The following is a 27,271-nucleotide window of genomic DNA, read 5'->3' as shown; positions in this document are numbered from 1 at the left end:
GCCGCCTTCATCACGCGAAACAAAAAGGATTGAGATTAAATGAAGTTATGCTTGACAAACATCATGTGCATAGAAAGTGACGATGTGTTTTGTAAACATAGAAAACGGAATCAAGGAATCACTATGGCGGCCATCTTAGAACAGTCAAAGCAAACATTGCGAATATCATCCTATTCACATAATCATTATTTACAAATATAAGAGTCCCTTTGTTTACAAACATCAATATGCTAAATTTAATTGAAGTTATTTGTGAGTTAATTCACAACAAATATTAATTCATTGCTGATATTTATATAGGCGATTTGAAAAGACTTGTGATATATACTGGCCATGGGTGTGTGATTCCCATGTACAACAAGTACATAAATCACGCCCTGAATGGGCATTTATTCAGACACTTATCATTGAACATATCTTACATTTTAGAATGGGAAAGGGGAAGGGGGAGGCAGGGGATAGAATTAGAAGAATGCAGAAAAGATGGTGGAGGACAATTGAGAAAACGTTATTACATCTATTTCTCAAACTTTCCATCAATATCATAAGAATCAAAAATTCATCTTAACATTGAATAGGTATCTAGCCTATATGAACCCACATCTCTTCCTCGTTGTTCAGCCCTCTCTGGGTTTTGGTTTGGAGCTTAATGATGTATTTGGATTCTAGTGTACGGAGCCTTTTAACCCAATCTCCCCCTCTTTCCGATTTTACAACCTGATCAAGGATGAGGAAAGTGAGTAGGTTACTGTTACTTTGATGTTATTTTTTAAAGTATCGAGAAAACCGGATAGTTATGATCTTTATTATTGATGGCTCCAAGATTCTAATTTTTGTGGGCTTGATGGTGCTCCCCACATACTGTTTTCTGCAGGGGCACATAAGACAATAAACTGTAAAATCTGAGTTACAATTTAACAATTTGGAGATGGGGGTTTTGGTCCCTTTTCAAGGTGTGAAATATTCTTTGACTTTGTGGCAGTTTTAGCATGCTTTGAATTTCATGTAAGGATAAAATCCCATGATCAAAGCCACTTTTTCTGTTTAGACTCATAATGGCTATTCACTAGATGGTCTTTCAATGAGTTTCCCTTTCTGTATGTTACTAAAGGATTTTCAGATAGGAGTTTCCCTACTACATTATCTGATTAGAGAATATTCCAATTTCTTTTCAGGATATGGAAAACCTCTGAGGACTTTTCTGTGAAATTAGTTATCAATCTCACTTTCTGGTCTTGGATCTTAGGTTTATCTAGCAGTAGTTCATTTCTTGCGATTGTAAAGCATTTAATTTCTGCCTGATCCAAGATACCCTTGCAAAAGCCCCTTTGCTTGAATCTCTTTCTTGATTGTACTATTGCATTTTTACATTCCTTTTGGGTGGAGCAATTACGCTTCATCCTAAGGAATTCACCCAGAGGGATATTTTTGATTACACTTCTTGGATGACAGCTTCGCGCATGCAGGATGGTATTTCCTGCCATTGGTTTGCGGTATAAGGCAGTTTGTAAGTTGTTATCTTCTACATAGACTTTCAGATCTAAGTAGAAAACCTCATTCTTGCTCATGCTGCTGGTGAAGTTAAGGTTGTATTGGTTATCATTAAGAACCTTAATGTATTCCTCAGCTTCACTTTGTGTACCACGCCACAGGATAAAAAGATCATCGATGTAGCGGGTCCACAGTGCAATTTTGTCCATCCATTTTTCATTGGTACCCGCCCAGGCCACGTGCTTCTCCCACCAGCCTACGAATAAATTTGCGTAGCTGGGGGCGAAACACGTGCCCATCGCGGTACCCTGTTGTTGTAAGTACAGTTGTCCTTCGAATAAAAAAATATTATTATTCAAACAGAACCTGGTAATTCAATCAACATGCGATTATGTGTCCGATGTTTCAATACTCTTTTTTCAAGAAAGAAATTAATAGCTTGTAGCCCATCTTCATGTCTTATTGAGGTGTACAAGCTTGTAATGTCAAGGGTGAATAATACCATGTCCTCCTCCCATCTTATTCCTTTAATGATTCTTAAAAAATCTTTTGTGACCTGTAGGTAGGAACTTAGGTCTTTCACAAGGGGGGAGGTGAAATGATCATTGTATGTGGACGTGTTTTCCAGTAAACTGTTCTTTGCTGACACAATTGGCCATCCAGGTGGCCAAATTAAACTTGTGTGCACCTTGGGTAGATGGTAAAATGTTGCTAATTGAGGGTGGTCACACTTAAGATATTTCCAATCTTCGTGGTCTAGTATCCCTTCATCTTTCCAATTTGTGATTAAGATGGTGAATTCTGAGATACTTTAAAGGTACTGTTGCCTCTTGATTGGTATGTCGTGCTTCCTCTTCTTCAATTGAGATAGTGCTTCGTCCTCATATTGTAGTTTGTTAAGAATTACTACATTTCCACCCTTGTCAGAGGGTTTGATGATTATAGTCTCATCCTCCTTAAGTTTTTTGATTGATTCCCATTGATCTTTTGTTAGGTTCCTTTTTCCTTTATTGAACTTCTTTTTTTGCAGGTTCCTTAGTTCCTCAATTATTACTTCTTGATAGGTGTCAATAGCATCATATGCCGTCCTTGGAATGAATTTAGATTTTATTCTCAATTTGCTTTTACACCCTCGTTGTGAAATCCCAGTTTTCTCCAAAATCTGGGTTGGGTTGATTTCTAGATCGGAATGGAAATCAGATTCTTCATCCAGGTCATGCAGTGCTTGAATAGCTTGTAGTTCTGCCCCTGTCAGTTGATCAAGCGTATCTGCTTCTTCTGTAGCTTAATTCTATTGCTCCATGCGTGTTTGACCAATATTTTAAGCATTCCTTGGGTTACATCCGTCATAAATTCAGCCCATTCTTGTAGTAGCGCAGTATTAGGATTTTCATATGATGGAACTATGAAAATTCGCAGTCCTCTCGGGACACGACCAACATCCAGATATTTTTGTAAACTAGTGGCCTCCCACCACTTTCTTATTTCCTTCTCGTATGTTTTTTCTAGTGTCACATACGGACTTTTCAGTGTAGTTGGAGTCGTTTTACTCTTGTTCGTTTTTTTTACTCCTTTGCTCAGTTTTGTTTGTAAAAAGACTCGCTGCCGCTTACTCCCTTTCAGTGTCTGAAAACATTCTATGCTGCAGTACACAATGTTCGATATTGCGGCTTGGACTATCGTTTGTTGCTATTCGTGGTTAGCCGGTAATAAGATCATATGCAGTGTACTCACCGCATCGTCGCTTTCCAGCTCCTCGGATGACTCCCAGTTCCGGGTCTGCGTCTTCCACAGTGAGTAAACAACTGCTTGTTTTCTTTCACAAATGTGTGCTGTGTCTTTTCTTCACACACGTTGTTACCGCCGTGGCAAAATGGCACATTAATTCCTTTACTCCCTTCCACCAAACGCTGCTCCAAGATACCACAAGGTGTGTGTTCCAGATATTCTATATTTTTGATCTTTAGGAAGTGCAGACACGCTTTAATCCCCTGGACGTGATCAATGATGGTAAAAAGTGAGTTCACGTCCAGGGTAATGAGGGTATACTCCTTATTCCATGAGATCCCCTCAATTTGGTTAAGGAAGTCTTTTGTGTCTCTAACATATTAGGGCAAAGAGGTAACATATTCCCGTAGGAAATGATTAACATATTTGGAGATGTTTTCACATACATTTCCTACAGATGACACAATGGGCCTACCAGGGGAATATCAGGATGTTTATGTATCTTTGGGAGAAGATACAGAATAGGTAACTTGGGATAATCCTTTCATTCTGTTTACCCCATGTGGAGGTGATGCTCTCGTTATATTCAATAGTATTGCAGGGACAGTAAAAATTTGCATCATCAAGTTGCCTGTGTGCCTCATTAATATACATGTTCCTGTCCCATAAAACAATGTTCCCCCCTTTATCAGAAGGACAGATCACAATGTTTTTTTTTATTACATTGATATAATAAAATCTCTTTGTTCCTTTTTGAAGTTATTCACCGATGATCTACTGGTATTGAACTTGTGCTTGTTCTTAATAGCAAGTAGCTCTATCCATAGAGCAGTTACCATAATTTGGGTTTTAATCTTGCCAGTGTTTAATAGTTGTTGTACATTTATGTATTTATAAACTGCGACTTTGCACTTTACAGCTATTTACAAACTGAATGGTATCTTTTGAAAACCTTTACGGACAGTATTTCTACTATGTTTATGGTCACTTGACCCGGCATGAGTTTGTTGTGGGGGCATGTACTTTGCATCACATTATATAAACTAAAAAAGATGTAATATGCTCTGCATGTGATCCAGGGCCCACGAGCCCGAAACGTGTCATTGCTGTTTACCTGTTTCAGTAAAAAAAACTACTTGGCCAGACCCTGTGGTCCGTCTCCTGTGATTGCTTCGCCAGTCCGCGGGGATTGGAAGTAGCTTTGGGAGTGTTTTCTTGAATATATATATATATATATATATATATATATATATATATATATATATATATATATATATATATATATATATATATATATATATATATTCACTGAAAAAACCATAGGTTTCACACCAGTTATAGTTAGGAATTAGCATTTAAAAAACCTATGAAATTCACTGAAAAAACCATAGGTTTCACACCAGTTATAGTTAGGAATTGGCATTTAAAAAACCTATTAAATTCACTGAAAAAACCATAGGTTTCGCACCAGTTATAGTTAGCTGGAAATTTTACTGATATAAAACCATTGAAATTCCCACGTTATAGTTAGTCGGACTCACTATAACTTGCGCGTGCAATGCACTGCTGATGACGTCACATATTACATCACTCATGACATGGTCAGTGACATCACTCATGACATCACTGATGACACCATCCAGTGAATATGTGTCTTTCTGAAAAATAAATATTAGTGAGTTATGTTTAAATATTTAAATACATATATTAGTGTTTCACTTTGTGTATAAGTGGCTACATGTGTTGATAAGTAGCTACATGCGTATGTATATGGGTTATTTGATATTTTTATTAGTATTAGTATGAGTGTCTATATGGTTTGGTGGAGGTATTACTTAGCACATAGATGCATGAGTGACTGACTCTTTGTTTGTATGTGTTTTGAAGACAGCATATGTACAGGACTGTATGGGTGGATGAGTGTCTATATGTGTTTGTTAGTGAGTGAATGACTGTCTCACTAGTGTCTTTATCAGTAACTACATATGTTTTAATCTAGTATATATGAATATTGATGTATATAACTGAGTATATGTGAGAGTAAGAGATTGTAAGATTTCCTGTTTAAATAAGTATGTGTTTCTATAAGTGATTGTTTAAGAGAATAAATATGTGTAATTTTCAATAGAAGTAAGGTGGAAGTGTGTGTATAACTCTATTTTCAAATAAATGGTTGTTCAATAGTTTATTTGCACGTGTGAATATGTGTGTGAATAACTTTTGGATGAATGTCGGTGTGTAACAGAATGTATAGGTGTATCTCTTCATATGATGAGTGAGTATATGTATGAGTGACTATATAGAACTGTTGGTGAATGAGTGGATGAGTATATAGATAGTGGAAGTACAGAATTGCTTGTTGTAACTGATATAGGTATGTCCATTTTTTTAAAATTTCAGTTTCTATTTTTGAATATGTGTCTCAAGGGTTACTTTACACTGAGAGGAGGTCTGTCACTGTGTCACAAGGATGGTGTCATCAGTGATGTCATGAGTGATGTCACTGACCATGTCATGAGTGATGTAATATGTGACGTCATCAGCAGTGCATTGCACGCGCAAGTTATAGTGAGTCCGACTAACTATAACGTGGGAATTTCAATGGTTTTATATCAGTAAAATTTCCAGCTAACTATAACTGGTGTGAAACCTATGGTTTTTTCAGTGAATTTAATAGGTTTTTTAAATGCCAATTCCTAACTATAACTGGTGTGAAACCTATGGTTTTTTCAGTGAATTTCATAGGTTTTTTAAATGCTAATTCCTAACTATAACTGGTGTGAAACCTATGGTTTTTTCAGTGAATTTCATAGGTTTTTTTAATGCTAATTCCTAACTTTTTATTCATACTCATACCTATGTGTTTTTTAGTGAATTGCTAAAGTATGTTTTTGTAAAAATGAACACTATAATGTATATTGCGATAATATTTTTAATTTAAAATATTTTTTTTTTATATTTCACTTTGGTGCGCTTTCGGTGCGCGCACTGGTGCGCGTACCGTCAGCGCACTAACAAAAAAAAAGAAAAAAAAATGAAGGAGGGACTGTGTAATAGATAGTAAGACAGATAAAAACTGTAAAAGGAAGTAACTGAGAAAAGAAAAATGAGTAATGGAGCAAAAGAAAGAAGAAATAGGAAGAAGACTAAAGCAGAGGTTAAGGGAGAATGTAAATGGATGTTGAAAGTAAAAAGAAGGACAGTTAAGTATGGGAATGTCAGGTAGTGACGGAATCAGAGGAAAAGAATAGCAGTGATTGAGGGAAAGTAAATATCAGTGAATATAAGTAAAGAGGGGTGAAAGAGGGTACATGTAAGTGAATAAGGGTAACACATGGGGAGTAATAGACAGAAAGAAGAGAGAGAGTAAAAGAAGGACTGTCACAAAGGGACTAAGTGAACCAGTAAAAAAGGTAAGTGAAGGAGTGTGCATAGGCAGAAGTACTGAAAGAAATTGAATGTGGTCGGAAGTAAACATGCAACAAAAGAATAAGTGAGGGAAGCAAAGTAAGGAAATAGGTGTGCGGTAGGGTGACAGAAAAATAGTGAAAATAAAACAAAAGGTGATAACAAAAAACATTTTACAAACACACTTACCATATAATCTATGCAAATTTGTATCTGTGAAAGATAAAGGAAAAAACATGTTATAATTACATAAAAATGTATATTAAAATAGAAGAAACAGTTCATGAGGTTTAAAAATCTACAAAAGTTTACTTAGAAATGAAGCAATAGTAAAGGATACAAAAACAGAAAGAAAGTAATGTAGAAAGAAAAAAAAAGGAAAAAGAAATAGTTGGAGATCAAATTCCTAAAGGTAAAAAAGATACTAAAAGAATGTAAAATATCAAAACAAAATGAGTAAAGATAAGAAACTAAAAGAAAAATGATTGAAAAAGAGAGAAGTCAGATTGATAAACTATAAATAAAATAGAGGAATAGAAGATGATTGAGAGTGAGTGAAGTGAAGTCACAGAGTGAAGGGATGAAAGGAATGAAGTTAGTATAGAACGATGGATAAAACAGGAGTGAGAGAGTAAGTACACAGAAAGACAAAAGGAAGAACTAACTGAACTACAGTACAATGAGTGTGAAAGAAAAAAAAATGGAGAAAGAGAAAGAGGGTTAGGAAACTAAAGCAGTGGTACTAAGAGAATATAAAAAAGATAAAAAGTGGTGGAAGGAACTGAGGAAATGCAGATAGTTCTTATTACATTAAGAAGTTGTGAATGAAGTACAGTAAAGAAACAGCAATGAAAAAAGAGTGTAAATTAGTAAAGAGAGGTAAATAAGGGTGAAGAAGAAAATGAGTGCATAATAATGTGAACACAATATAAATTACATAAAGCAAACAACACAATAACTTCTACAATATGTTACATTATTTATTTTTGCTGTTCTCAGAATATATTGAATTCCACTTAAATTAGTGAGTTCAAAGTCTTCATCATATAACAGCGGGGAAAAAAAAACACAATCTAAAAGATTGTGTTTAAAAAAACCCATTCAAACATACATCTCATATATGTACACTAATCTTTGATTCACTTACTTTTCCATGAGGCCAAGTAGAAGATAGTGAAGGTCCTTTTGGTAGAAAAAAAGTCTGCTGTTCCTTATAAGTTCCATTTCATCGACTTCCTATGAAAAAAGATCTAAAAACATCATACCATACACAATCCTCACGGCCAATTTGTGTCAGATATATCGGTATTTTTTACTTTGAGATCCACTTAAAGTATCTACATGAGATTGCAGATAGTGAAGATCCTTTTGGTGAAAAAAGTCTCCTGTGCTCTATAACTTCGATTTCATCAACTTCCTATGAAAAAAGATCTAACAACATCATATCTTACATTTTCCTCACGGCCAATTTGTGTCAGATATATCAGTATTTTTTACTTTGAGATCCACTTAAAGTATCTACATGAGATAAATAATTTCAAATATTAGATTAACTAACTAACTAACTAACTTTTATTAACTATTCCCGTCCTCAAAGGCCAATTCCCTTTACTAAAACTTTGGTTTTAAAAACACTAGATAAGAATTTGTAGAGTCATAAGGCAAACGTTGTTTATAAGTTAAATGAGAATCATTGCAGTAACTCCATCCATTTTCAGATTTTAAGTAGCATGTATAATGTCCTGAGGTGGTCGAAGGTCCATCATGATAAATAATAGCTTCAGTTGTAAAGGTCCTTCCAGAAATTGATAACTGAGAAGCCACAAAATTTTTGATAGAAGTTGTCAATTTAGTTCCATCAGGTCTACATCGTTGGAAAACTAAAATGATATACTGCCCATACCTTTGTATAAATAATGTGGACAGCATTGTACAGTTACATTGGGTACACACCATATTATGATCTGCTGCTTTAACTAGATTTTTAAAAGACACTGATTTACAGTCTGGTAAAGTCAAATATATAAATCTTTCAGTGTCTATTGTAGTAGTACTTGATAAACTACAATTGTGGCAGTCATGCTGCCATTGATAAGAAAGACTGAAAAGATTATCTACATCTACACCTTCATCTTCCAAAACACCAAACATATACATTAAAAATTCCTGACAATCCTGCTGAATGTTCTGTGAAAATTTATCTTGACCAGAACACAAATCTAAAATATTTCGAATTTCTGTTACACTTTCTATTTGTGCTGTAACACTGCTACATTTCTGAAACACAGAATTCAATAAACCACACAATCTTTGATCCCGATTTTCAACAATCTGTTCTTGTAAACTTTTAAGAAAAAAAACAACATTAACCACTACATTAGCATAGCAGTTGACACCAGAACTGTTTTCAAACTGAAATCCAACAACATTTTCTCCACAATTCTTTTTCTTCCTGTTTTCAATTACAGTTTTCTCTACTTTTTGTCTTTTTGCAACTACCTCACTACAATTATCCTCATTTCTTCTTTTTCGGCCTACCACACGTTTTTCAAACAGAGGATATTGAGGCAAATGTGGAGCATACTCTCTTCTTAACCTATTGTATTCTTTAACACAATCTAGATCTGCAGAAATCTTTGTCTCATCACACGCAATCAAATACAATCCTGATAAAGTTCTGACTCGAGATAATGCCACATATGCCATACCCTCTTTAAACACAGATCTTCCAATGTTCACCAATGCACTATCTACACTTAAACCTTGAGATTTATGAATTGTCACTGCATACGCCAAACAAACAGGAAACTGTTTTCGGCGAACATATAAGTCTTTTACAAGTAAAAATCTAGCAGAACAACGACTTATTTGTTGTACTTGTTCAATGCCATCAAATTTTATTTTTAAAAATTCAATTCCATCTCTATTTCTGTAATTCACAAAATCAACAACATAACCCATTGCTCCATTTACCAGACCGCTTTCAACATTTAAATTCCTTCTCAAAATGATACGACAATTTAAACACACATTCAGAGTCTTTTCAAAACCAGCTGTTTTTGAAATACTTTTCTCCAATGAATGCAATTTAATTTTCAAATTTTCTGACAAAACAATTGTTGCACCCATATGCTCTATTTTATCTATTGCTTCTAGTTTCACAATCTCTTCATTTTCTAAGTCTAACATTTTTTGGTTGAAGATGGAACATTCTTGCAGAGTTGGCATCAAACATATCCCAGATTTCTTCTCAGTCATTTTTTTAAAAATATTCTCTGGAAGAATGTTGTCATTTGGATACAAATTTGAAATTAATCGACTATGCAAAGCTTTTTTCCCTTTCTCAGTCATTTTTCCAATTCTTACATCTTGTAGAATATTTTTATAATCTTCATCCTTGGCCTGTCGCATATTTTGAAGCAGTTCAGCATATTTAAAATTTAGCCATATATTAACATTTCCAATGCTTCCAAGGGACTCCCTGGTATCTTCATGCGTGAGCATTTTAAACACTGGTTGTCCTTTTACTGGAGTCAACTGCAATAGATCTCCAAAAACAATAATGTGTTTTCCTCCAAATAACACATCATAGTCTGTTTTAAGAATTTCTTGCATTCTCAAATGCACAAAAGCAAGCATTAGATTTGAGACCATGCTTACTTCATCTATGATAAGAAGTTTCATTTTCTTCAAGACTCTTGAAACTTCAGAACACGCATCTCCAGATAGCTTGTTGTAATGCAATTTATTATCATGTTCAACTGGCAGCATCAATAAACGATGTAGAGTAATCCCTTTAATGTTATGTGCTGCCAGACCAGTTGGAGCAGTTACAACACAAGACAGTGGTGAATCAGTCCTTTTCTGCAGATAACTTGCAACGGCTTTAATTAGAAAACTTTTTCCTGTCCCCGCTTCTCCACTTACATACAGTCGGACAGGGTCAAATAATATACATGAGCACTCTTTTTTCTCATGTCTGAATCCATGTTCAATCTGCTCTGTGACTTCATCATATATCTTTTTCTGCTCAATGTTTAGTTGCGTTACCAAATCTTCTAAGTTAACTCCATCCTCTTGAGCTTGTTCCATAGCTCTTTCCACCTCATCCATGGCAGTGGCAGCTTCATTTTGGATAATTGGTCCTCCTAGTGGATCCTGGCTCAATGAAGTAGAACTCTGACTATCTTGAGAACTGTTTTTAGCTATCTCTTCAGCAATCGTGGTTTCTTGCTCCATTTCTTCATTCAACATTTGCAGATAATTTAGAAAAATAGGACATTCTATGGTATCCTTAGTTGCATTAAAAGAGTCTTCATAACAGAGAAAATCTCCAAGTAGTTCCTCTTCTGTACGCCATGGCTTAAAGAGTTGCAAAAGAGCTAAGTAGTAAAATTCTCTTTTGTCTGGAACTTCACAACTCAATTTTCGATGATTAATCAAATGGCCTTTTTTCTGCTTCACTAGACATCCTTCATAGCCAATGAGTGCATATTTTCCATTATTGATATCTTCTGTGATGTTCCTCTTATAACTGTAGTTTTGAAGAACTTCATACAAACATGTGTTCTCAAGGTGAGTACTTCTATTTGGATAGTATGTATCCAACATATTTGTCTTCAAAATATCTGTACTGTTTGGTTCTTTTTCCGCCAAATATTCAATTTCTTGTACAGATTTCAAAACTCGGTTTCGTGTGGCAGCAAGACCAAGACTCACCCAAATGATTGTTCTTGATTTGGCATAGAGACTTGCTGATGATAACCGATCAGAACATTCATATGCTCCAATTTCTCGATGCGACAACATCTTCAGACTGAAACTGTATAATTTCTTGCTTAGACTCTTTTCATGTGAAATGTCCTCCCACATTTCCTTCAGTTCTGTCTTTTCTTTTTTGGTGATGTAAGATGTCACATATCGAGCCACAGCAATAGAGTTGTCAGCAACGAACTGAATATCCATGTTAGCATTCCACATGGACAAAATCACTGGGTTGTAATCGTTGATGTACTTAGATTCTTCATTTCTTTTCAAATTATATGTGTTTTTGGGAGATTTTCTCGTCACAGTATGTCGTAGAGATGACATCAAATTATTTACTCTTCCCTTAGAAATCACTGGTCGAGGAAATGCAAAACGACATTTCGTGTAGTACTTTTCCTTGTTTTTAAATTTTCGACGACAGTACTTTCCACAACGATGAGATTGAAAACGTAAAACTTGTTGCCTTAAATTGTTTTCTTCAGTAGATTTTGGAACAGCACATGTTGAATACTCTTCAATGAAACTCATCACTGTTTCATCTGAATCTGTTCCAAATTTGGGTGCATCTTTAATCCACAACAACATATGTATATGAGGAGCACCTCTCGCTTGATATTCCTTCCTCCAAAAGAAATCCAAAACCTCTCCAAGGGGAGGATTTTTTTTGTTGGTAATAAAAGACATCATAGCTTCAAATCTATGATTAAAATATCTGCAAACATTCACTGGATCTAAAGAACACAGTTCTCCTGGTGTTTTCAATTCTATATTTGGTATGTTTTCATTTGCCTCTCGTAGAAATTGAAGTAAATCGTCCCATGCATACTCAGCACAGCTAAGAGTGAGGAACCATGTAGGAGTTCCTAAGTTTCTTAGCATACATTTCAATTCTCCATGACGACGAAACCAATACTCATTGGTTCCACGTTGACATGCCATGAGATTGATTAGCTGAGATTCCAAAATACTGTCTTGCAGATTAACTTTCTCCATAAAGTCCCTTGCACATACATTTTGCAAATGAGGTCCACTTTTTAATATATGATTAACTGCATAAGAAAGCCCAGACAAATCACTTTCAAACAGTAGATGAAATAAATATGGAATGCATTGACGAAACCTTGGATCTTCTGCATATAATCTTAGAGTCCGGTATTCAGCTGCAGGAATTTGAACTGGTCGATCATCATATCGTCCACCACAACCTGTTGGAAATAATTGTGGAAAACAACGAGCTTCCAAACTTTCTTCCCATACACTAATGGGACTTCCTTTTGCTGCCTTCATTTGAAACAAGTCAATTGCATTTCCCATTACTTCTTTGGAATGCAAAGGATGAACAGTATAATGTTCATATATTTCTTCAGTTCTAGACACATCAACTTTTTCAATTTGACCAACTGAAGAATCACTATCTTCTTCTGTAGCTGTTTCCTCAACTCCAACACTTACATGTTTGTAGTACTCATTGTTTTTAACTAAATACAACGTTGCCTTCTTGACTTTTTTAACATCCACTAAATCTTGCCAAATTTTCTTACTCTTTGTTGGAACCCCATTAACTAGAATAACTAAAGGATCTTCTTCTGCTCTTTCTACACCAATTGTATTAATATTTTTCTTTACATCTAGAGGCAAATAAACAACTCTTCCCTTTAATCCTCTCAGTAAATCTGATGGAGGCAATTTCCCTGTCTTAGGCTCCATGCGTACAATAGCCTGAAAAGGATGGACACATTGAATCAAAATAGATTCATAAGTATTTAGATCCATCAATTCAGAAGGAATATCTATCAACTGAAGATTATTATAAACTGCTCTTGCAGGCATTCTATTTTCATTTAATTTTTTCAAACAATAAGTGCAAATACGCTGATCCAAACTCAAATCAAAAGAATTCTCCACCAACAAATAACTTACAAAATCCTCCCATTCACTATTATTTTCCAATTCACTTTTTGCATATAAATCAACTAACCTAGTCTGAATTTTATAATGAGTCCGTCGACAACACACACAAGTTACATTAGGCCTCTCACTTGATTTCACCTTAAACTTGATAATTTCCTCATCAAACTTTTCAATACTTGAAATTTGTCCATTATCTTCTGCATTACCATCCATTACTATATCTATTTCTACACTGTCCTCTTTGTTCCCAAAATAACAAAACTCAATTTCTTCACAAATAGTCTTCACATCCACTTCAGATCCATGCAAAAGAGCACTATTTAACTGTTTAAGCTTAAGTGCAGGACTTTTTGCATAATACAACTTCCTCACTAATTTCCTTACGTTATTATGATGCACTGCTAACATCCTAAAATGATGAAAAACACTCCGACAAACTTTTCTAGAAAGACATGCTAGTGAATGCCCTTGCAAACCTGTGCTTTCTCTCACTCTGCAAGGATCTAACTCTTGCAGGATCTTCATTTTTTGTTTGAGACTTTTTTTACTATATGTACGTAAGAAATTTCGAAGCAAATCAATTGATTCCTGTCGCACACTACAAATACTACTGCATTTCCATGTGTACACTGGACCCTTAGTACGTCTCCCTAAAACTTCATCAGCTAACACCTCTTCTGCATCTCTAGGTACAAGTTTCTCTTTTTCCATCACACAACTATCTTTCACCTCATAGGCACGACCACTGGTGTCAACCGCATGCACCAAATCATTTTCCTGAAAGTAACTCTCCTCATTAAAAAAAGGCTCAGAACTTGAACTATGCATCCATTCACCAGAAAATACTTCACAAAAATTACTCCGATTAATAATTCTTTTCCATCTACTGTTCGATTTGAAAACATCCATTGCCTTATTAAGTATCCTAATTCTATTGATTATTAAAATAAATAATTTTTTCTTAACTTCAAAAGCCTGATCAACAATCTTTTCTACACTTTTCTTTTTCTTGTAAAAAGCAGCTTTTAGTTTACTTTTCTTTTCATTTTTTAGCAAATTTAAAACTACCCTATTGCGAAACATTCGCCTACGAATGTCCCTAAAAACATTTACTCTTCTATTGCTAACCATTCTCTTCTCTCCTGGTCCAATGGAAACATTTTTTGTGGGCTTCTCTTTCCTTTTTAGATTTGTTGACTTTTTCTGTATATTCACATTAGCAATTTCATTTTTTTTCCTACGACATATGTTACGAAGAAAAGACTTAATTGGCTTACCAGAAGCTTTTCTGGTGTTTTTTGAAGTAGTTGTTGAAGAGGATTCCATAAACTCTGTTGTTGATGTTCTCCTTTTCCGTATGGTATTTTTGATATTTCTTTGCCTTGAAGGCATTTTTGCTTGCTTTTCAGAAGTTGATTTGAATCTGTTGTTCTGTTAAAAAAACACATGAAAGACCACTATTAGCAAACAACAAAGTAATGTTAAAAAGCAAACAATATAAACAATAAATTGCAACATATTTAAGTTTATACAATAGCAACTCATGGCTTTATTTTTAAAGGCCTTGCGCCACCAGTGCGTCACTTATTACCCATGTTTAAAGTCAAGCATCAGCTGCACATGCCATTCATAAATAAGGGCCAAATGCAAATACCAATCAATTGCACCCAAAAATCGATTTTTCAATAACATGTAAGAAACACTGCGCAAAACCTAAGTACAACCACTCAATATCATCAAACAAAGTCAGGGTCTGATTTATAAAGGCCTTGCGCCACCAGTGCGTCACTTATTACCCATGTTTAAAGTCTTGCATCGGCTGCACATGGCAATCATAAATAAGGGCCAAATACATATACCAATCAATTGCACCCAAAAATCGATTTTTGAATAACATGTAAGAAACACTGCGCAGAACCTATGTACAACCAATCAATATCATCAAACAAAGTCAGGGCCTTATTTATGAAAGCCTTGCGCCACCAGTGCGTCACTTATTACCCATGTTTAAAGTCATGCATCAGCTGCACATGGCAATCATAAATAAGGGCCAAATACATATACCAATCAATTGCACCCAAAAATCGATTTTTGAATAACATGTAAGAAACACTGTGCAGAACCTATGTACAACCAATCAATATCATCAAACAAAGTCAGAGCCTTATTTATGAAAGCCTTGCGCCACCAGTGCGTCACTTATTACCCATGTTTAAAGTCATGCATCAGCTGCACATGGCAATCATAAATAAGTGCCAAATACATATACCAATCAATTGCACCCCAAAATCGATTTTTGAATAACATGTAAGGAACACTGCACAGAACCTAAGTACAACCACTCAATATCATCAAACAAAGTCAGGCCTTATTTATGAAAGCCTTGCGCCACCAGTGCGTCACTTATTACCCATGTTTAAAGTCATGCATCAGTTGCACATGGCAATCATAAATTAGGGCAAAATACATATACTAATCAATTGCACCCAAAAATCAATTTTACAATAACATGTAAGAAACACGGCGCAGAACCTAAGTACAACCAATCAATATCATCAAACAAAGTCAGGGCCTTATTTATGAAAGCCTTGCGCCACCAGTGCGTCACTTATTACCCATGTTTAAAGTCATGCATCAGCTGCACATGGCATTCATAAATAAGGGCCAAATACATATACCAATCAATTGCACCCAAAAATCGATTTTTCAATAACATGTAAGAAGCACTGTGCAGAACCTATGTACAACCAATCAATATCATCAAACAAAGTCAGAGCCTTATTTATGAAAGCCTTGCGCCACCAGTGCGTCACTTATTACCCATGTTTAAAGTCATGCATCAGCTGCACATGGCAATCATAAATAAGGACCAAATACATATACCAATCAATTGCACCCAAAAATCGATTTTTGTTTAACATGTAAGAAGCACTGTGCAGAACCTATGTACAACCAATCAATATCATCAAACAAAGTCAGAGCCTTATTTATGAAAGCCTTGCACCACCAGTGCGTCACTTATTACCCATGTTTAAAGTCATGCATCAGCTGCACATGGCAATCATAAATAAGGGCCAAATACATATACCAATCAATTGCACCCAAAAATCGATTTTTGAATAACATGTAAGGAACACTGCACAGAACCTAAGTACAACTACTCAATATCATCAAACAAAGTCAGGCCTTATTTATGAAAGCCTTGCGCCACCAGTGCGTCACTTATTACCCATGTTTAAAGTCATGCATCAGTTGCACATGGCAATCATAAATTAGGGCAAAATACATATACTAATCAATTGCACCCAAAAATCGATTTTTCAATAACATGTAAGGAACACGGCGCAGAACCTAAGTACAACCAATCAATATCATCAAACAAAGTCAGGGCCTTATTTATGAAAGCCTTGCGCCACCAGTGCGTCACTTATTACCCATGTTTAAAGTCATGCATCAGCTGCACATGGCAATCATAAATAAGGGCCAAATACATATACCAATCAATTGCACCCAAAAATCGATTTTTGAATAACATGTAAGGAACACTGCACAGAACCTAAGTACAACCACTCAATATCATCAAACAAAGTCAGGCCTTATTTATGAAAGCCTTGCGCCACCAGTGCGTCACTTATTACCCATGTTTAAAGTCATGCATCAGTTGCACATGGCAATCATAAATTAGGGCAAAATACATATACTAATCAATTGCACCCAAAAATCGATTTTTCAATAACATGTAAGGAACACGGCGCAGAACCTATGTACAACCAATCAATATCATCAAACAAAGTCAGGGCCTTATTTATGAAAGCCTTGCGCCACCAGTGCGTCACTTATTACCCATGTTTAAAGTCATGCATCAGCTGCACATGGCATTCATAAATAAGGGCCAAATACATATACCAATCAATTGCACCCAAAAATCGATTTTTGAATAACATGTAAGAAACTCTGCACAGAACCTAAGTACAACCACTCAATATCATCAAACAAAGTCAGGGCCTTATTTATGAAAGCCTTGCGCCACCAGTGCGTCACTTATTACCCATGTTTAAAGTCATGCATCAGCTGCACATGGCATTCATAAATAAGGGCCAAATACATATACCAATCAATTGCACCCAAAAATCGATTTTTCAATAACATGTAAGAAGCACTGTGCAGAACCTATGTACAACCAATCAATATCATCAAAGTCAGAGCCTTATTTATGAAAGCCTTGCGCCACCAGTGCGTCACTTATTACCCATGTTTAAAGTCATGCATCAGCTGCACATGGCAATCATAAATAAGGACCAAATACATATACCAATCAATTGCACCCAAAAATCGATTTTTGAATAACATGTAAGGAACACTGCACAGAACCTAAGTACAACCAATCAATATCATCAAACAAAGTCAGGGCCTTATTTATGAAAGCCTTGCGCCACCAGTGCGTCACTTATTACCCATGTTTAAAGTCATGCATCAGTTGCACATGGCAATCATAAATTAGGGCAAAATACATATACTAATCAATTGCACCCAAAAATCGATTTTTCAATAACATGTAAGAAACACGGCGCAGAACCTAAGTACAACCAATCAATATCATCAAACAAAGTCAGGGCCTTATTTATGAAAGCCTTGCGCCACCAGTGCGTCACTTATTACCCATGTTTAAAGTCATGCATCAGCTGCACATGGCATTCATAAATAAGGGCCAAATACATATACCAATCAATTGCACCCAAAAATCGATTTTTGTTTAACATGTAAGAAGCACTGTGCAGAACCTATGTACAACCAATCAATATCATCAAACAAAGTCAGAGCCTTATTTATGAAAGCCTTGCACCACCAGTGCGTCACTTATTACCCATGTTTAAACTCATGCATCAGCTGCACATGGCAATCATAAATAAGGGCCAAATACATATACCAATCAATTGCACCCAAAAATCGATTTTTGAATAACATGTAAGGAACACTGCACAGAACCTAAGTACAACCACTCAATATCATCAAACAAAGTCAGGCCTTATTTATGAAAGCCTTGCGCCACCAGTGCGTCACTTATTACCCATGTTTAAAGTCATGCATCAGTTGCACATGGCAATCATAAATTAGGGCAAAATACATATACTAATCAATTGCACCCAAAAATCGATTTTTCAATAACATGTAAGGAACACGGCGCAGAACCTAAGTACAACCAATCAATATCATCAAACAAAGTCAGGGCCTTATTTATGAAAGCCTTGCGCCACCAGTGCGTCACTTATTACCCATGTTTAAAGTCATGCATCAGCTGCACATGGCAATCATAAATAAGGGCCAAATACATATACCAATCAATTGCACCCAAAAATCGATTTTTGAATAACATGTAAGGAACACTGCACAGAACCTAAGTACAACCACTCAATATCATCAAACAAAGTCAGGCCTTATTTATGAAAGCCTTGCGCCACCAGTGCGTCACTTATTACCCATGTTTAAAGTCATGCATCAGTTGCACATGGCAATCATAAATTAGGGCAAAATACATATACTAATCAATTGCACCCAAAAATCGATTTTTCAATAACATGTAAGGAACACGGCGCAGAACCTATGTACAACCAATCAATATCATCAAACAAAGTCAGGGCCTTATTTATGAAAGCCTTGCGCCACCAGTGCGTCACTTATTACCCATGTTTAAAGTCATGCATCAGCTGCACATGGCATTCATAAATAAGGGCCAAATACATATACCAATCAATTGCACCCAAAAATCGATTTTTAAATAACATGTAAGGAACACTGCACAGAACCTAAGTACAACCACTCAATATCATCAAACAAAGTCAGGGCCTTATTTATGAAAGCCTTGCGCCACCAGTGCGTCACTTATTACCCATGTTTAAAGTCATGCATCAGCTGCACATGGCATTCATAAATAAGGGCCAAATACATATACCAATCAATTGCACCCAAAAATCGATTTTTCAATAACATGTAAGAAACACTGCACAGAACCTAACTAAAACCACTCAATCTCATCAAACAAAATCAGGGCCTCATTTATAAAAGCCTGGCGCCACCAGTGCATCACTTATTACCCATGTTTAAAGTCATGCATCAACTGCACATGGCAATCATAAAAAAGGCCAAATAAAAATACCATTCATTTGCACCCAAAATCGATTTTTAAATAACATGTAAAAAACACTGCGCAGGACTTATATACTAACATACAATTTCACTTCTAAAACATAACTATCTGCTTCCAAATATTCTCCATAGAGAAAATAAATCTCTATCTAAATTAAATGAATCATTACTTACCTTTAGAAATGCTTTTGGAGATTGAAAACAGTGTCAGACACACACACCAATTTTTCTTTAGCAGAGGAAAAGGTGTGCTCTCAATACACTGAAACCAAGACTGGCATAGAAAATCTCTATCTTTGTACACATATGCCTTAATTCAACCAATGAAAACTCTTCCCTCACTATTTTCAAACCAACACCCATCCCCCTCTCAAACCTTTCTATCTGTTACCATAGCAACTCCCTCCTAACTGAACTCTAAGGTTCAAAAGTTTATCTTACAATGTTGCAAATTAACTCAGCAAGGATGTTTGACCTGTGAATACAGCAGCCTATACAGGGTATTTTTGCTTTTGGTGATTTTTTTTAAACCATTCAAATTGCTTCTTTCACACAACATAACCATACACCCTAACTTTCAGTTTTCAACTATCTGAATCCACCAATCATTGCTAGTGATTCAAGAGCACAGAAACTCCACAATTATTTTTTTGTGAACTCCTACTGTTCCAACTGCCATTTCATTCCCACACTTCATCTGACTGGACCAGAACCTTCTCACATCATGTACTCTGTTTGGGTTATTGGACATAGCTACATCCACTGGGCTCAAAGGTATGCAGCTAGCAGAAATTTTCATAACCTTGATTTATCAAATGTGGAAATCAAGTGGATTGGCCACAGAGGATTAAAATGTCACCAATTGATACCATTGGTGAAAACCTTTTTGCATCTGCCAGAACCTGACCTTATAATTGTGCACTGTGGTGGAAACGATCTAGGCACATTAACTGGGGTAGGTCTGGAAATGCTATTAAAGGACACCTTTCATCAATTGATGATACTTTTTCCCCACACTGCCTTGGTATATTCCAATATATGCCAAAGACAGAAATGGAACTGGTCCAACCAATTTGGTCCACAATTTGAGAAAGCACGGAAACATGTAAATAAATCTGTTTCTGCTTACATGAGAGACTATGGAATGGGTTCATTATACAATAATAACTTGCGTTACAACATGCAAGACATCTACAGAGGAGATGGAGTGCACTTCTCAGATGAGGGGAATAGAATATTCCTCCTGAATTTAAGAATGTGTATTGGAACCTACTTGTAGGTACCTAAATCAACCACAGAACCCAAAAGCTCTTTTCAGAGCTACCCTAACTCTGATCATTCAAAGTGTTTATTTTTTTCTAACTTTTTTCACTATTTTTCACCAAAGTACGCGTACGAGTACGCTTAAAGGTGCGCGCACCAGGCGCTCCCCCCGTGGAAAATTAAAGAATTTTTTTTTTTTTTTTTCGTTTATGAGCCTCCTAAGCCCCCCTCAGAAAACCTAGAGGGTCAAGAAGTCTCTACAGTTCCCCCTTCTATCCATTCCGAACATTGTTTACCCTCCATCTTGTGTCTCGATTGTTCCGAAACACAAAATGGATGACTCCCGTTACGCTGCCCGTGCGCGTACTGGAGCGCGCACTAGTAAGCGCAAAATAAAAAAAGGTGGGAAAGTAATTTACGGAAAACCCAATGGAGACACTTTCATCAAATATAGAATACGCCCTACTACATAGCAGTCCCTACCATTTGCCCAAATTTGGTGAAATTCCATTGAGACATTTAGGCTACAGGCCTGTCTAAATATCCTGAGGTAAATTACATGACAAAAACACACTTGTAATGTTAGAATTTACAACCAATTAAAAAGTATCTCTCATTTTCTACGATTTTTTCCTGTCGTTTGATTGGTTAAGTACAACAATATATATAAAAGAAGAGAGGGAAACACAGCCATTTTGACTACTGCTTCCTGAAGTACACTTGAAAACAAATTTCACTGTCAACTTCAACTAATTTCTCTAAGGTAACTTCTAATTATGGAAGTATATTGTACACATTAAGTTTATTTCTTAAAAAATATTCTGTTAGTGATATGCTATCCCTCTTTAATAGTTAGAGATAGACATAGACTTCTCTGTAATAGTTATGGATTGAGTTAGGCTTCTCTGGTATACTAGCTCTACTAATATAGTTAATTTATATGCAATTTACAGAAAGAAAATGGAAGGAGAAAATAAGGCAAATGATACTTCTATCAAAGTAAAGGTGGAAAAACCAGAAGATGAAAAAAAAGAAGTTGATTTCATGGATGACTCTTTGGATGAACAGTTTATAGAATGTTTGGAAGAAATTGAATCATGTACATATAATTATGAGGAAATTCCGGACAATATTATGTTAGAAATTTTATTAAATTATGAAACAGAATCAGAGGAATAAATTTATCTTTAATAATATCAATTGTATCAGACAATATTCTTTTTTATATGTAATTCATGAAGTATAAACAAATAAAAAAAAAAAACAATTCATAAACATACAATTTTTGAAGTGATTATTTTTCCATAGTACCCTCCCCGATACGCTCCCCCGTGCGCGCACCAGGCGCTTCCCCCGCTCCCCCGTGCGCGCACCAGGCGCTTCCCCCGCGAAAATCGAAAAAAAAAAAAAAAATTTTGAGGCCCCGCGGGGCCCTTTAATGGCCCCCATATCACACCTAGGGGGTCAGGGGGGTCTACCCTGCCCCCTTATGGTCAATTCCACCCTTTGTTTTTGCCACCTCTTATGACTAGATTTTACCGATAGACAAGATGGCGGCCGCTCCGGACTGTTTAGAATGTTTACAGACAACTGAGAGCCAACCAGCTTTCTGCGCGCAAGTCGCGTGTCGCGCCGGGAGCGCTCACGGGTGCGCGCACCCGAGAGCGCCTATAGATATATATATTTTTTTGAACGTTAATTTCTCAAAATCCACTGAAGCACATATCTTGAGACATAGCAAAGGCACATCGGGCTACCAGTCCCTACAATTTTGCCAAGTTTGGTGGAAATCCATTCAGCCGTTCGGGCTAAAAGTGAAATCGACCGCCCTATGGAAATTAACATGGGGAAAACGCGTTTTGGGACCCCCCTTTTATCTCAGCCCCCGCTTGACGAATCCCCCCCAAACTTTCAGGGAAGGACCGGACCGCCATGAGACCATTTTCCTGAAAATTTCAGGCAGATTCGACAACCGGCGCCAAAGTTATTCAAAATAGAATGTTGAGATTTAACATTGAAAATTATCCTAACTATAACTACCTACTGGCGACCGCCAGTAGGTAATATATATATATATATATATATATATACTATGCCAGTGGGCGGATCCTGACCTTTGGGAGAAGATATGATGGAGCAATCAAGCAGTTCAAGCAAATGGGCACCGTGAGACAACAGGGAGCAGCCACATCAGAATCTGGATCAGAAATATATTCGGACCTAGAGGAGGCACCGGATGGTCAAGGAAGAGATCCCTTTACCTTCAAACCCCTAGAAGAATACCGTTTTTTACAAACAAACATGACATTGAGGGTGAGACCACCCGACGGGAGAAGAGGAAGAGGACGAGGCGGAAGCACAAGAGGAAACCGACAAGGAGGGGAGGAAGGAAGCACAAAAGACACAATGCCGTATGGGAGGACAACGAGGCAGACAAAACGGAGATGGTGGGTGAGGAAAATCTTACAGTTGTGAACCTATCTTCACACAAATTAGCTGAGGCAGAAAAAACATTACTTGAACTGGGCCTTACGTTCTCTCCAACAGACTATATTGAGACCAGAATTGACATGTTTTTATATGTACATAAACTAAAATTTATGAAAATGTTTTTAAACAAAGAGAAGTGGACCACAGGTATAGGGCAGCAGATGCTAGTAGAGATGGTACACTGTCAGAGCACATATGCCTTAAAGATGTTGAAGCCCTGGCATGCTTAGCAGACTGGGAGGTGAAATATATGAATGGGAAGATGAACGGGACATCATAGAACAGATGGGGTTAGAAACTAGGGGAACAGTACATACCAACTTCAGGCCTAGGTCCACCTTCAACCCCAACTTATCACACAACAATCTAGATACTTTTCATGAGGTAGTCATAAAACACCTAATGAGAATCTGGAATAAAACCTTTAACAAACATGCACATAACTTGACACCTGAACAAAGAGTAGCGCTTGGAAGACTCAACAGTGACCCCAACCTCATCATCAAACCATCAGATAAGAGTGAGAATGTGGTCCTGTGAGATATCAAACTATACGGAAAGGTGGCAATGAGACAACTCACTCTCACAGTTAACTATGAGAGATCCAGTAAAAATGCACATGATGAGGCCACTACCTATTTCTACAGCAAACTTGACCAATGGAGAGAGCAATAACTGCTGGGGGACTGAGAATACAAGTTCCTGTACACGAAACTTCCCACAGTAGCATGTTTTTACATGCGGCCGAAAATACACAAGGACAACACCAACCCACCGGGGAGACCAATAGTTTCTGCCAATGGGAGTCTCTTAGAGAACACATCCATATTTTAGACTCATTCTTCTTCCCATATGTGCTGAGCCTCCCCTTGTACTGCAGAGGAGAAACATCCTTTACAACGCAACTTTTACCATGCAGTGCTTTTACATCGCAACTTTTACAACGCAAACCATTACAACGCATTGCACTGGGGGGCGATCTAGGATAGGGAATAGATTTAATTTACTATCCAACACCTTCCCTACTATCCACGGGGACTGGAGTTGGAATAGTAAATTATACTATTAACTATCCAGCACCCCTCAATACTATGCGTTGTAAAGGCATGCGTTGTAAAACTTGCAATGTAAAAGCATGCGATGTAAAAGCATACATCCACTGAAGAGACAGCCCTGATTTTATTATTAAAATAGAGAGAATAACATGGCAGGAGAAGTTTTGACTTGTGACAGTAGATGTGGTTTCGCTGTACACGTGTATAAAGCATGAGGATGGCATCAATGCTTGTAAACACTTTTTTAGAGACAGGTCATTGTTTGTGTACTAACAAACGGATATGCTCATTGAAATGTTAACCATATGCCTTAACAATAACTTTTTCCTTTTTGAAGACAAGTGGTACAAACAAGTGGTGGGTAACGCAATGGGAAGTTGCTTTGTGCTGAGTTACGCCTGTATGCTAATGGGATGGTGGGAGGAGCAGGTGGTCTGGTGTGATGTGAATGAACGCCTAACTAGACACATTGTGTTTTGGACCCGTTACATCGATGATGTATTCATGATTTGGGGAGGCAGTAAACTGGAATTGGATCACTTCCTGATGGGACTGTGTGATAATGATGTCAATCTACGTTTTAACCACAAGAGTGACAAAAGAGAGATGGATTTTCTGGATGTGTGTGTGTGAGTGGCGGAAGGTAGATTATCAGCCTCTCTACACAGGAAAGCCACCGCAGGGAATAGTCTCCTGCATGCCAGTAGCCACCATCCACCCAAACTCAAATGAAGCATACCATATGGAGAGCTAATAAGAGCGAAACATAATTGTAACACCACCCCAAGCTATGAGAGAGAGAGAGAAAGACCATAATTCACAGATTCAGGAAGAGAGGCTACCCTGACAAAATTCTTAGTGCAGCTAGCGAAAACACAGGACAGGGCATCCCTTTTGGTGAAAAGACCAGGGCCGAAGAGTGGAGAAAACAAGATAAGGATGATAACAGAGTTCAATGTAGAGTCTGACAGGGTTGGAGATACTATAAAAAAACACTGGTACATTGTTAAAAATGATCCAGTAATAGGAACAAGAGTCAGCGAATCCCCTATGGTCACATACAGAAAGTCCGATCCCTGAAAAATATGTTGGTTAATAGCTACCTGGGTACCAGCAAACAACAGAGTTGGATACAACAGCAGAAGGGTTTCTTTAAGTGTGGCAAGTGTAAAGCCTGCAGCACAAGTAAAAATAGAAAAACGTACCCACTGCCCGCAGGGAAGACAGGGAACATTTCTAGATTTATAAACTGTAATTCAGACTACTGTGTCTACGCCATAGCCTGCCCCTGTAACAGAATGTACATAGGGAGCACCGTCTTCCCTGTAAAGAAGAGGATTCTTGAACAAATTAGAGCGATAAAGAATAGCGGCCTGAGTTACTCTACTGCTAAACACTGGCTAAGACAGCATGACAAGAATGCTAATAGTTTGTCTTTCTTTGCTGTTGACAGGATGGCACTATCCCACTAGGATACCCTCAATGGTATGTGATAGCATGTTCAGTCTTTCGGACATTCAAAATACATTTTAGGACACTTGCAAGTACTTGTGGTTTAACAGGGATTGTTTCTTTTTCTTTTTCTTTTTTATTGTACATACATTTGGACCCTCCTCCTTTATGTAGGGGCAAGAATCACTTGTGGTTTAAATTTTGACAACATGGCCACAATTGAATAGCAACCTGACAGTCATATTGAGTACAAAATGATCGTAGTTTAATTTTGTATACAGCAACATTACTATATTACCCCCTCCACTCCGCTGCTAATTTACAATGTGCACAATGCAAATGTATGAACGTTTGAATATATTTTGTTACATTTAATTTGTTGCCAACACGCTGTCAAATGTATCTAATACGAAGACATGGAGTCTGTGTTCTACCACAGTGACAATAGTATTGTTTCTATTGTATCCATTTGGAATGGTCCTACCTCGGTGGTGAAACGTTGGCTTGTGAAGAAGAGCTTTTGCTCAAAACTCATCAGCCAGTACAGTAAATCTGCATTTACAGACACCGTGGAGTGCAAGTCTTCTTTCCATTGGGGAACAACCTGTGACGGGGGATTTCTCTCATATATATAAATTGAAACCCGTCTCCACCGCAAATCTACAGCGGGCAATGCAATTTTGCATGCTCGGAGCGCTCATCCGGCTCATACCATCAGCAGTATCCCCTATGGGGAGTTTGTACGCATCTGCAGAATTTGCAGTGACAAAGATTCATTAAATCTTTGTCTCAAAGAGTCCAAACAGCGCTTCCTAAATAGAGGCTACTCAAATTACATTCTGGAACAGGCCCTTCAGAAAGCATGCTCAATAGATCGTAAAACACTTCTTGCACCCAAGGTTTCTAACATGCCAATCTCTGAATGCACTGTGAGACTTATAACCACCTTTAGTGCACAGGAGCGCAAGATCATTTGTACAGAATGGCCAATAATACTCACGGATGTCATCCTTGGACCAATGTTGTCTAGCACACCGACTATAACATTCAGAAGAGCGCCTTCCATGCATGATGCATTGGATAGGCCGGCGCCTGAAGTTCCCCCCCAAAAAACTTTTGTTAACAAAACAGGATTCTTTAAGTGCACCTTGTGTCGTGCTTGTACCTTCGCTAAAAATAGTACCCACTATGTTACAGCATTTAGTGAGATGCCGATACCTATTCGTGAATATTTAACCTGCAGGTCTGAGTTCGTTGTATACAAACTGAGATGCACTTGCAATCTTGAATATATCGGGAGCACTAAGCTCCCTGTACATCAACGTATTCTTCAGCATATTCGCGCAATTTTGAACAGTGATAACAACTATCCTGTAGCTAGGCATTTTCGGGTGGTGCATGATATAAAACTCAAAGATTTCGAGTACACTGTTTTGTGTTCGGTACCTCAGCCCGGCCGGGGTGGGGACCGTATGAAGTTACTCAGGCAGAAAGAATCACATTTCATACTGTCCTTAGATACTAAGGCTCCCAATGGCCTAAATCTGACGGAAGATCTAAGT

The 27,271-nt window shown here is 37.1% G+C and overlaps 1 protein-coding gene across 1 annotated transcript; it reads right to left on the bottom strand.

Moving 5' to 3' along the window:
* Positions 1 to 2,302: 2,302 nt before the first annotated feature.
* Positions 2,303 to 19,728, bottom strand: LOC147671997 (uncharacterized). The gene is made up of 3 exons (XM_086948065.1): positions 19,624 to 19,728; positions 11,262 to 14,736; positions 2,303 to 2,739 (listed from the first exon to the last, which is right to left on the bottom strand). Exons 2-3 carry the CDS (start codon positions 14,695 to 14,697, stop codon positions 2,303 to 2,305), a joined length of 3,873 nt encoding a protein of 1,290 aa, XP_086804191.1. The 5' UTR covers positions 14,698 to 14,736; positions 19,624 to 19,728.
* Positions 19,729 to 27,271: the final 7,543 nt, after the last annotated feature.

This window comes from Lissotriton vulgaris, unplaced genomic scaffold, assembly GCF_964263255.1.
Source record: "Lissotriton vulgaris unplaced genomic scaffold, aLisVul1.2 SCAFFOLD_4662, whole genome shotgun sequence".
NCBI lineage: Eukaryota > Metazoa > Chordata > Amphibia > Caudata > Salamandridae > Lissotriton > Lissotriton vulgaris.
Note: the sequence above shows the minus strand (reverse complement) of the source record. Positions and strands in the feature narration are given on the sequence as shown.